Below are 13683 nucleotides of genomic sequence, written 5' to 3'. Positions count from 1 at the left end.
TCTGGACTTAGCACGCGCGGGTTTGGCGTTTACTACGCACAAACGGAAGGACGGGTGCGAGCTGTAGTAATGGTAAGGAAACAGCTGCATTCATATATGCTGCCTAATTACACCACCGAGGATCTCGTAGCGGTGGCCGTTGAGCAAAAGAATAAGCAGACATTTATCCTGGCGTCCTGCTACATGGCCCATGCTGCGGAGGTTCCACCGATGGAGTGCAAAAGGCTAGTACAGGAGGAAGGGCGCAAAGGGCGGTTGGTCATAGGCGCAGATGCAAATGCGCACCACAATGCGTGGGTAGGAGCAGATACGAACGAGAGAGGCGAATCTCTATTTTGTTACATCCTGCAAACCAATTTGCAGATAGCCAACAGGGGAAATGTTCCTACATACATTGGTCCAACATGCAGCAATGTTCTGGATATTACATTGAGCTCCGAGCATGATATATCAAGGTATGATTGGATGGTTCTCGATAGACCATCCTTCTCCGACCATGCATATATAAGCTTCAGCATCTCACTAAAGAGGGTAGAGAAGGGAGGAACCTTTAGAAACCCTAGGGCAACGAATTGGACTAAATTCCAGAAACATGTAGAAACGAAACTGGGACAACCCAAAGAGGTTGCTAATGTAGAGGAACTGGAGGAGTCGAATGAATTCCTAACAAGGACGCTTATGACTGCGTATAACAAAGCTTGCCCTCTAAGAAGATTCAGAGGAAAAGCAAAGCCGCCATGGTGGAGCAATGAGCTGAGTCTTCTAAAAAGACAGGTAAAAGAAATGTTTAAACTCGCAAAGACCGCGGAAAGCGAAGCGTGTCGGGACGAGTACAGGGATCTACTGAGGATCTACAAGCGTGAAATTACCAGGGCGAAGAGAAACTCATGGAAAAGTTTCTGTACGGACATAGAGTGCTCCAGTGAAACAGCACGGTTGAAAAAAGTCCTAGCAAAGGGAAACATAGTCCAGGGACTAATAAAGAAAGAGAACGGGGAATGGTCACGTGATAGTGAGGAATCCCTTGAGGTGCTTCTCGATACACATTTCCCATCGGGAGACGGTTTAGAAGAACCAGCAGACATCACTCACACTTCGATCACGGAGCTAGTGGTGCCGGGCTTGGTGACCGATACCAAGATCGAGTGGGCAGTGAGGACGTTTTCTAAGTTTAAATCGCCGGGCCCAGATGGTATATTCCCGGCCATGCTACAAGTCTCAAGTAGGGCGGTCGTGGAATGGCTTAAAATAATATTCGATGGGTGCATAAGACTGAATCATGTACCGCACTCTTGGAGAACTGCTCGTGTAGCTTTTCTACCAAAGGCGGGGAAGATCGGTCACGTGTATCCCAAAGACTATAGACCCATTAGCTTAACATCATTTCTGCTCAAAACCTTTGAGAGGCTGATAGATGTGTACATAAAGTCCAACGTGGATGAAAAGCTGCTCTCCACAACACAGCATGCGTACACCAAAGGCAAGTCGGTAGACACCGCATTGCATAGGGTGGTAATAAGCATAGAGAAATCCCTGGAATATAAGGAGTATGCTCTAGGAGTCTTCTTGGACATTGCCGGGGCTTTCAATAATGTTGCAAAATGGGCGATTATGGATGGTCTTAATTACATTAAAGTACGTCCTGCCTTAATCAGATGGATCGGCTGCATGTTAAATTGCAGAAAGATTACATCACAATGGGTATTGTACGAGGCCACGAAATCAGTGGACAGGGGCACGCCGCAGGGAGGGGTGCTATCACCTCTGCTGTGGACACTGGTCATCAACCAACTGCTCAGGCAATTCGATGAGGGACCCGTAAAACTTACGGCTTACGCAGATGACGTTGCAATTGTCATAAGTGGAAAATGCCTTCTAACGATTAGTTCTTTGATGGATCGGGCGCTTCGGGATATTCATACCTGGGCATCTAATGTCGGGCTGAAAGTCAATGCGGAGAAGACGGATATGGTCTTGTTTACAAAGAGGTACAAGGTCCCAAATTGGACCAGGCCTAAGTTAGGAGCGGTGACCTTACAGGAGAAACCTTGCACAAAATATCTAGGAATCATCCTAGACAGTAAGCTGTCATGGAAGCTCAACGTGGAGGAGAGGGTCAAAAGGCCTGAACGGCACTCTATGCATGTAAAAGAATGCTGGGGTGTACGTGGGGCCTATCGCCCTCTCTTTCTCATTGGGTTTTTACAGCGATTGTAAGCCCTATTCTATACTATGGAGTTCTTGTTTGGTGGAAAGCCACACAAAAAACAACATACCTCAAAAAGTTAGAGGGGTATGCAGACTATCGATGCTTTGCATTACGGGAGCCCTGAAAACAACCCCGACGGCTGCACTGTATGCCATTCTGCACATTCCACCTGTAGACCTGGTAGCAAAGAACAAAGCGTTAACGACCGCAACCAGGCTCGTTGCTTCGGGGCAGCTTGAGCGCCGACCATATGGCCATAGTTGTATAGCGTCCTCAGTCACAAGACGAACAGACTACATGATTCCCTACCTGCACTTTGAGGGAGATCTTAAGGCCACAATAGAGGTGGACGGTTGGCGCAAGGGTGCGCAAATGGCGGACGAGGCGATACATGTGTACACCGATGGTTCCAAAATAGTGGAAGGAGTAGGGTCTGCGGTATACTGCGCTGATCCGGAATTAAGCAGATCCTACAGGCTGCCGGATTACTGTAGCGTTTTCCAAGCGGAAATATTAGCCGTAACCAAAGCAGTAGAAACCCTGGAAGAGAATAGCTTAAGCTGCAACCGTGTTAACTTTTATATTGACAGTCAAGCAACAATTAAGGCAATAATCTCGCATAGCACAGCATCTAAATGCGTGTTAGAGTGTAAGCAGTCTCTGGAGAGAATCGGGACAGGGAGAAGCATACATCTATATTGGGTCCCAGGGCATATGGGAATAGATGGGAATGAAAAAGCGGACGAATTAGCTAAAAAGGGCGCATCCCTTGAAGCTTGCTCCGTAGACGTCCCAATTAGATTGGGCGAGATTAAGCGAAGGCGAGAGGTGCACATGATCGACCAAGCAGAAAAGGCGTGGGTTCAAGCGCGGGGCTGTAAAGTGTCGAAGATTATGTGTAGAGAGGACTGTAGACTCATGACGGGTATTCTGACTGGACACTGCCTTCTGGCGTCACATGCCTTTAAATTAGGCTTGGTCAGTGATAGTAGGTGTAGGAAGTGCGGGTTGGAGGAGGAAACGATCGAGCACGTTCTGTGCTCGTGCCCTGCACTTGCCAGGCTAAGACTCCAGCTATTAGGGGTGATACAGCTGTCAGATCTAGAAGCAGCAAGTGGCTTAAGTCCTAGGAAGCTTCTAGTATTTGCCAAGAGGACGGAGTTATTTTATAACATAGGTCCTGGTTTTTGATAGGGTTTTTCAGTTTGGTCGTTAAAACAAACTTCTGGTAACACTACGGACTCAATCAGTCTATGTGAGGTCCTCATGGACCGGCCAGTTCAACCTACCTACCTAAGAGGTTAATTTCATGAGGTTTTTGTTTTCACTGGCAATTATAACAAAAGCAAAAACAACACAAAAATAATAAACAAACAATAGCGTTTTAAAATAAAGCGGATAGAAGCCTTTAAAAATTTAATTCAATACAGGAGCACATATAATATTTTTTAATGGCGTGTGAGACGGTGCTGCTACAGAAGATGAAAGCCGGTAAATAGGAGTAGCAGAAATACGAGTTATTTATTTACCTATTAAATACATATGTACGTACATAATTTATTACACTGTTGGAAATTTGAGTAAAAATATAAAATTTTTGTACTTCACCTAGCCAAACTTGATTTAAAATTTAGACTTTTTCAGTCTTCGAAAAAATTAGTGCGCTGAGTTTGGTTTAAATTTCAAGATTTTGAGTCGAAACCATGAAAATGTTTACATTTTAAACAAAGAAAGTTTGGATTTAGAACTGTTAATATAAGAATCTAATCTGAATTGGTTTAAAGTGTGATCTTCTTTTCATAATGAAAATTAGTAGAAAATTTGATCCAAACAGTTTTGTTTTATTAAATATTTTTACCAAAAAAATATCAAAAATTGCCTACACTTTTGTGACTAGGCAAAAAATTGCAACGAAAATATAAATGTTGAAATAATGCGTTTCTGAAGAGATAGCCCTGGCTAGTTCAAAAAGTGAATTCGTTAGTTTTACATATTTTACAAATTTTTTTTTTAATTTAATAACAGGCTGATGTCATTATATTGAGCCTCATGTAATATTCAATGACATACAAATGGCGGAGATAAAATGTCAGCAGAGATTTAACACTCCTAAAACTAAAAATCGGGATGGGTTGCTTTTACGAAGCAAGAAAAACGGGGAATAATCTCCTTCAGTGAAAATCGTAGTAGAAAAGTACCTTAATTAGCATATTAGTAGTGATAGTAAATGCGAACAAATTTTGGGGAAATTATACATTTTTTGCTTAGTATTTCTTGAAATTATAAGGAGATATATTGCTTTTATCATGGTACTTGAAAATTTTATTCAAAAACACACTATCTCAAAATTTGTTTCAAGCTTGCCCTGTCTGAGCATAAATTCAATACAATGTGACATGAAACAAGAGGTTTACGAAAGCCATTTTGAGATAGATCGTTTCTCAATCTAATTTTGAGATAGGGCGCCCTTATAACAAATCCTGATATAGGCAGTTTTTGAAACATACTTTGAGATAGGGCGAGTTCGAACTGACAGCCGAAATAGACTAGCAAAATAGAGAACATGCTGACCTGTTTGGAACTTTAAACTTAGGTTTGACTTTCACAGAAAAGTTCAGGTTATTTTGGGTCATGCATTTACATTTTGACTAAGGTTTGTATGTTCATAGGTTTACGGAAATGAACGATTCCGTAATTTTTACAAAATTTCTTTTCTTCATCCCGGCTAGTCCAGGATAAAAAAAATAAATAAATGTAAGGCGCGATAACCTCCGGAGAGATCTTAGGCCGAATTTCTCTACCAATTTGCGTCGCGCTTCTTTTAATTTTTCCTACAAATTGGCGGGACGGGACCTACTTGTTTTATGCTACTCGGAACGGCATTATGGCAGAAATACACTGGGAGTGCTTACCAAACACTGCCGAGGGGCGACCCCGCTTAGAAAAATTTTCATTTTAATTGAAAAAACTTGTTTCTAAGATTTTGATGTTGCTTTGTCGGGGCGTGAACCCAGGCTCGTCGGTGTGGTAGGTGGAGCACCCTACCATGACACCATGGCGGCCGCCATATAGGATAGGATATACTACCACATAATCACCACCATAAAATAAGAAAAATAATACTAAGGAATTATGCAGTTCAGTACTTATTTGGCAATTGTAAATTGTTGTCCTCCTGTTTCTACTACTAGTACTTTTCATAAGTTTGCAAAGAACAAACACAGTTAATGGATGTCAATTCGATTTGGGAGCAAGATGGCTGCAATTGTCAAATATTATCAGCTGAGCATATCTCTTTGATTGAATCATGTACATGAAATCACATCATGGTATAAAAAATAGCTCAATTTCTCAGTTTTCGGTGTATTTTAGGATTTTCGAACTATCATAAATAGTGTTGTTTTCTTCGTAGTCCTTCAGTATTAAAAAAAAAAATTATGGAATTTCGGTATGGAAATTTCTTTCACAGAAAATGGGTAAAATATAAAAAAATATCCTTAGAAAACACAAAGGGCATTTATTACATTGGTTTATATGGATTTTTAGTAAACATAGAAAGCATCTTATATGTTAAGGATAAAGTTTAAGAAGTATAAATATCAACTTTAAACTATCAACAATTTTCATGATTCGCTGTTTAAAGTGGATGCTGTGACAGTTCTGAGTGCACCGCTTTCAGGTCTGCAGCATTTTTCGGTGTGAATTTTAAAACCAGGCGACCAGACTGGCCTGATTTGTTCGTGGTTAGCAATGTTCCTTTATCTTTTGCTCAAGTGCTGCCGGCAAACGACTTGAGGATTTTTTTGCGGCTTTGTACTTTAGATACAATTTCGAAGGTATGCGCCTTGAAGGTGAGAGTGTTATCGAACGTTACCCTTAAGATCTATGGTTGACTGACAGTCTGTAGCGTAACACCATCGACGTGAAGATCCAAACATATTTCCCGGGCGATACCGAAACATTTCTCGCAATACTAGCGGAATTGATTCCGAGATTCGAAACCGAGTTTGGGAAACTTGCTTGAGTTCCTGTATGGGACGATCTCGTTCTTAAACGTGACTATGAGAACCCTATTTTTCTTTAGATATTTTATGAATTTTTATTATTTGGGACGTCGATAAAATTCATCGCATAAAATTTTTTTATAAAATTTTCAGTGTAGTTCCATGTCTCAACTATATAACTTTGTTCAGATTGTCAAAATCTGCGTGTTGGTGTTAGGCGAATGGAATGGAATGAAAACATAAAACTTTGCAATTTTCGTGTGTTATAAGAAAATATTGTCAATGTGTTGGATTCATTTTGAGTTTGTCGTCTCCTTTTGACAATCCCTACTCCAGTGAAAAAAAAAAATCAGCTGATGAGATGAGCTAATCATGTAGTTGAACCATGTCTGGTTTCATGATTTACATGAAAATGTCATTGTCTCCGCAAAAGTCAAGTGGTTACCGACAAAGTAAGTAGAAATACCTACATTTTTGTATCATGATCAATAGGAATTTACTATGAAAGTTGCATATATTTGGCTGGGTAATTTTTGTTTATAATAAAGTGATTAACTATAGATGAAAAACAAGTAAGGAAGGGACTGTCTTCTGCTGTGCCGAAGACTTCATACCTTTCATGAATTGGGCTGAACAATAATCTTATCCCATTCGTAATCTCCAAATAATGCGCTGTATAAGATAAGAAATATATAGTGAACAGATGTACATACCTAAACGATTTTAAGATAAATATAAAAAAATGGCAAAAAACCCCCTTATCTGAACGATCGGTTGTATGGGATATATATTATATATAGCTCCGATCGAAATGATTTTTATAGGAAAACTTCTATGATATATTAGAATAAATATCACCAAGTTTAACGTTTTTATATTGGAAATTAAGGGAGAAATTGCCAAAAATATTTCTATCTGAACGTTCGGTTGTATGGGATATATACTATATATAGCTCCGATCAAAGTGATTTTTTCAGGATATCTTCTATGATATATTAGAATATATATCACAGAGTTTCACGTTCTTATTTTCTGAATTGCGGCAGGAATGACCAAAATCGTCTTATCTGAACGATCGGTTGTATGGAGATATATGTTATAGTGGGCCGATCCTACCGGATCCGACAAATGTCTAATATAATTCAGAAATACATCCTTGTGCCAAATTTCATTGAGATATCTCAAAATTTGAGGGACTAGTTTGCGTTCAAACAGACAGACGGACAGACGGACATGGCTATATCAACTCAGTTCGTCACCCTGATTAATTCAGTATACTTAATGGTGAGTCTATCTTCTATATTTCTCAAGGTTACAAACATCGGACCAAAGTAAATATACCATTTAATGTTCATGAAAGATATAATGACAGGCAAAAATGAAGAAATTTCTTCAAAATAAAATATAGATATATTTCTTAACAATATATTCACATAATTATTGAAGTTTGCCTTTCCTCCTTTGAAATTGGCGTATAAAAGTGCTAGCCCTATATGTCTCGGATATAGCGGTCTTATAAAGAATGATGACGGAAATGTATCATGTGTCGCGATCTCGTCAAAAAATCCATATACTTACATAATTTATGAATAATCCTCCCGGAATGTTTCCCAGTTCTATTTTTTAGGATATGGTTGCGCTGTTTCAAAAGTGAATCTCAAAAACACAGTTAATGTCAAATGGGGGCAATGGGGGCCAAGAAGATGAAGTGGAACTACCTCTCTATATTTGTATCAGGAGTCAGGGTCCGATCGTTTAATCGGCATTGGCATCATATTTTATTGATGATGTTGTAGCGATAGGGGAGTGTTATCGATGTTGATGGTCCTTTACCGGATGCAGATCCGGCACGTTCCGGTAACAAGCACCATTAAGGTACTAGCCCGACCATCTCGGGAACGATTTGGTATGACCACATGAAACCTTTTAGGCCATCCCGCCCTCCCACACCCTAGATCCATAAGGAACTTGGGGTCGCCACAGCCTCGGCCGTTAAAGAAGGATTCGCGACGGGTAGGTGAGGTTGAAAATTGGGTTGGAGGAGCTATATATTGCGCTGGCAACCCCTTGAATCAATTTGGTATTTTAGTCGCCTCTTACGACAGGCATATCTGCCGTGGATATATTCTAAGCCCCCTTACCGGCTGGGGGGGGGGGGGGGGTTAATTATAATTAAAATATTATTTAGTTATTTAATACTTATATTATTTTTTAACAAGTATACAAATCAAAATTTACTACCGACCTAGGCGTGGTGTCTAAATGCGCCATAAAGGGCATCAAACACAAGGCGCATAAGGCTCTGCTTGATTCAAGGTTTCGAGAATTTCTTTCAAGCAAAATTTTACGTTCCTTTTTTGTTTTCTAAAATACACCTATGTTTGTACCTCAAAGCGATATGTTAAAACATCAGGATTGTGTCCGGTAGATAGATACATAGATACAAAAATGTTCATTAATTATTAAATTTTCTTATCATTTTGTAATGGAATCGGCGGACAAGCCGAATAATTTGTATCGACATCGGTATCGGCCGCAAAATTAGTCTGAATCGGCATCAGCCTCTGAAAAAACGTGCTTAGGTCGGACTCTCACGGTTCGATGGAAGGCTTACTCCTAAGACAAATCCGAAAATAAAAAAAATGGTACTCAGATAAAACAGAATTGAATTTAAAATAGAGTCGCTGAAGTAATCTTTCCGATCTAGTCCACTGTAAACGATCTTTGAGAATCTTCAGTAAATAATATTTTATGGAGCGTTGTCAGACATTTTATCTTCAATATGGTGCCCAAAGATATAGCAGTTATATTGATAGCTAATAAAACATGCTGGTTAACAGGATTGAGCCCTGGACCGGACTTAATTGTTATCTTGAGATTTACCAACTCTGCAGACCCTAGTAGCCGAAACCATGACCTCGCAAGCGTAGGACATGACCGCAGAAAGTTATTTATTAGCACTTGACGCCAGAAGCTTGGGATGAACAAGGCTTAAATTAAATGTTTTCCATATTCTTAACAAACAAAAATATTTATACATCCTGCGAGAAATTTAAAGTTCTCAAGTTGATATCCAAAATCAATCTCTTATTATTAATCAAATTGTAACCAACATCGTGCTCCAATTATTCTCCAACTTTAGGGTTATTATGAGTTCCTAAATGAATATAAAATATATTTCTCCAGTTGATATCCCATACTGTATATTTAGTTGGGATGCAATTTTAAATAAAAATTATATCCAAGAAGGTACCACCAAAACAGCTATTTAGTGTGCAGAAATAAAACCGTGGTTGGTATCATTGATGAAGCGTTAAAAATTAATAGTTATTCAATTTGTTTTATTTTCATGAAAATTTACATTTTAGTCCAATTAGAGAGTCAGTTTTGAGTACAACGTGAGAGCTGCCTTTTCTCAACATGTCAAAAGAAAAAAAAAATGTTGCCAAACAAAAAAATGTCTTCGTTGTTGAGAAAGTTTTGATCTACATCTTGAGGATTATGTTAGTCTTAGCTTAGCTGTAATGTGCCTCAATCCTAGTTGTTTATTTAGTGGAAAATCTACGAGATTGAACTTAAAGCGTTTATTGGGACTATTTTATGGATCTGTCAAATTTTGTTTGTTAACTTACCAATGCATTTGCTTTGCCAGTGCGATCATCGACCCAAAGCAATACCAAATCGGCATTAGCCATGCGTGGACTCTTGCGCGCAAAGCCGAGCCCAATGAAACCGCGCGTATTGACAGTTGTACGAAAATGTATTTCCTTCGATGTGGTGGACCCTTTTAGCCACCATTCCAGCCAGTACAGGCCATTGGCATCCATTATTTCGATGCGGCGCCAATTGGTGTGATGAATGCCCGATGGGATAGTGTTTGGAGATAAAGAGCCATCATTTATGTTGCCGTTGCTGCTGTCGGTGACATGTTTAGTTGATGTAGCCACAGTGGTATTTGTTACAGCACCACCGCCGTTATGCAGCTGATGTCTGTGATGATGTTGATGTGAAGAGTGTTGATATTCTGGTAGCGCAGTTGCAAACGGCGGCTGCATTATTGTTAGATAAATTGTGAATGTGATGACAGCAATTGTTGAAACGCTGGTGTAGTTCGTGTCTCGAGATGTGACAGTTGTTGAGCGCAGTCGCTTTGTTTGTTCTTTATAGTGGGACATTTTAAGTCTTGGCATGGATAAAATTTGTAAAACTAATGATAGTTAATTCTTGTTATATATGTTTGAGGTGTTTAAGTTGTAATATTTATTATTGGTTTCATAAACAAAATTTATGAATTCATACACTTTCTACTTAAAAGCGCAACTAATACACTAATACACTATTGACGCCTATTAAGGAAATAAAATATTGATAAATGCTTTTTCGTTGATTGTTGACGCTTAAAATTTTTCTTCACTGACTCACTAAACTTAAAGTATCTATTCTTTACACAGCAATTTTTTTTATGTATTTGTGAACCACATTTAGCAATTTTACGTATAACTCTTGACGAAGTATTCACTTTGGAAAAATAAAAAATTATAATTTTAAAAATGCGATCACTTCACAAATATCTCGTGCTATTGCCGCTATTTTTGGATTTGAATTTAATTTCGTTTTACTTAGCTGCTGTTTCCTTTAAAGGTGCCTGCGTGGAAACCGAAATATAGCAGCTGCCACTATTATCAAAATTCATTCCCCCAAGCTAAAATGAGCTCCCTCGTTTTTATTACCTTAACGATATTTTATTTTTGGATATTAATGTGTAGCTATATGCTATAATATCTACACACAGTCAAAAATAAATAGGGGCTCTTATTGTTTTTTTGTTGGTTTTTGGTAGTTTTGCATTTGCGCATGCGTCACTCATTTACTCAATTTGCTTGTGCACCCTTCTTCGCTTCGTTGATGCAGAGGCGCGACGCAGCGAATCTTGCAGATGCAGCAAATGCTTGAAAGGTCACACGACTTGTTCACTAGTTGGTATCGATTGTTGTTGCTTTTGAATGCTTTAGACGTGTGCACAGCTGCATTAAAGAATATTTCGCAATAGCTATTCTAATTTGTTTACGACGTCCTCCACAGGACTTGGTCTAGCTTAATATTTCTGGTTGGAGAGGAAGTCATTTTAATATGCTACATACTTCTTTTAAAATTTTCATTATTATTTCCTTTGTTTTTTCCAATATTTTCACAAATTTTCTTTTTTTAATATCCGATTTGTGTGTATTTTTTCACTTTCAACAAATCATTTTAAACAACGATTTCATTATATGAAACACATTCACTCAACCTTAATTTCTTCATTCCTTCCAATTATATCTCCGTTTAATATTTCGTTTAATTCTACACGGCGCGCATATCCCTTTAAAACTGCGTCTGCGTGCCTTTGGCAGAACGTGTTCAACCTGAACGTGCCAACTAAAGCCAACATTTGCGGCTTCCTTCGTTCCCTCTTTGCTCGTGAATAACCGCCAACTACATTCATATGTAGCTATACATTCGTATACATTTATTCATAAATAGCTACCCTCAAAAGAACTGTGTTACTAGTTTCCAAAGGGAGTTGTCCCGTACTAGTGAAATTGAATTCAGCGATCTCTTGATAGATCGGGAAAACTACTTGTGAAGTATTCAGGGATTACTTAATTACTTTGAAGTAATTAAGAACTTGGAGAAAGGATGGAGTCTCCATGTTAAGCTGCAGAATAATCATGCCGCAATGGGGTTTATGTGAGGCCACAAAATCTGTAAACAGAGGAACACCACAGTTTGGGGTTTTATCGCAACGTTGTTGACGCTGGTCATCAAAAAATTGCTTAGGCGGTTCGACAGAGGACAGGCGTATGCAGATGAGTCTTCGCCCAGGCCGCAACATACACCTATATTGGGTTCCTGGTCATAAAGGGACAGAAGGTAACGAAAATACCGATGAGTTGGTAAAGAAGGGTGCAGCATGAATCGACGGTAGATGTATGTATCAATCGGTTTGGAAGAAATCATAAGGAGAGAGTTGCATATAACCCATCCAGCAGGAAAGGCGTGCACAGACACGCGGGGCTGCTAAAGAGAGAATACTTTAAGCTCGCGATAATATTAACTGGACACTGCTTTCTGGCGTCACATGCTTATAAACTAATTTTAAAGTTTACAAGAGTGAAGTTTGGAGAGAAGCGTTGTTATAAAAAACATATTCTAATTTGTATGCAGAGCAGGGTAGGTACTATTTTTCAATTTATCTCGTGCATACAGATATATTGTAGCAGCTTTTCAGCATTTTAAATATCGTGAAAATCAGAGCAAATCAAACATTTTGATGATCGGATTCCGACTCGACGTGAAAAATCCTTTTAGAATCGGCTGTAATATTTTTGGCAAGAAGCGGTTGGTTTAACATAAGCGGTTAACTTGTCGCATGTTACACTCTAACAAGTCCCGAATGCATTTTGACCTAAGCACATTTCGCAGAGGTAATATATTCATACTTACCGCCAGGTACTCGATCATCTGCCTGGCAGCAGGCCAGACTACCAAGCAATTCAACCACCAATCCAGTCAGACAGTCACTCAGTCATTCAGTCACCTTGGCTCAGCCATAGTACAGCAATGTATGGCTGCTTTGCTGAAAATTATTCCCAATGTGTTTGCTGAATTTACTACCGTCGATATGTACTCTTATTTATGTATGTATGTATGGCTTACCGTTTGTACCTTGCCCACAACATTGAATTTTGATGGCGAAGTCTTTAGTGATCTGGTCGGTAGCAGAGTTTATACGAAAGTGTGTGCGTTAGGCGCAGATTGCACAAGTATTCTTTATTATGTATGTATATGTTCCTGTTGTCTCGCTAGAGATGTTATTATTATTATATTACTGGGCAATCCCGAAATTCGAGGAACCCATAAAACGTACACAGGGGCCCCTTTTAGTTAACTATTCTAAAGAAAGAAAAACTCTTTGATAAAACGTCTATGAATACATAGTTGCGAAAGGATTTTATTTCGCTGTCTTTAAAGTTAAGAAGAAATTGGCTGATATTCATTTTAACTATTTTTTTTTTAAAAAGTTATTACAGTGAAATTCCCCATTACGGACAGTCCTTATAACCGTACAGCCCCAATAACCGGACAGATTTTGGGCACACAGGTTTTTCATTAATTTTTTCATACAAATATCATCCCAATAAACGGACACTCTAATAACCGGACGCGGACAACGTATTTCAAACCATTTTCTTAAAAAAATTTCTCATAACCGGACAAAATTCGAAAATATCACAAGCATGCTTTGTTGTTCATTATAAAAATGAAATAGGTGATTCCCCTTTTAACATGTATGCACACATTTAAGCCGCGTGTTTCAAATTAAGGGTAGTTTTCAATTCAGTTTGTTAAGTCAGTTGCATGTGAATGGTTGCGTTTAAAGTTCGTAATAATATGGCGCCGAAAAAGAAGGTACTTTCTATTAAAGAA

The 13683-nt window shown here is 38.8% G+C and overlaps 1 protein-coding gene across 1 annotated transcript in view; it reads right to left on the bottom strand.

The window, feature by feature from the left end:
• The window catches only part of LOC137244122 (MOXD1 homolog 1), a 122689-nt gene extending 112122 nt beyond the window's left edge, over positions 1-10567 (bottom strand). Inside the window, exon 1 of the mRNA XM_067772688.1 lies at positions 9846-10567. Within this exon, the coding sequence (XP_067628789.1) occupies positions 9846-10403 (558 nt within the window). The 5' untranslated portion in view covers positions 10404-10567. The remainder of the gene's footprint in view (positions 1-9845) is intronic.
• Between the last annotated feature and the right edge of the window lie 3116 nt (positions 10568-13683).

Source organism: Eurosta solidaginis, chromosome 3 (genome assembly GCF_040869045.1).
Source record: "Eurosta solidaginis isolate ZX-2024a chromosome 3, ASM4086904v1, whole genome shotgun sequence".
In the NCBI taxonomy this organism is placed as follows: domain Eukaryota; kingdom Metazoa; phylum Arthropoda; class Insecta; order Diptera; family Tephritidae; genus Eurosta; species Eurosta solidaginis.
This window is presented reverse-complemented; position numbering and strand designations above follow the sequence as displayed.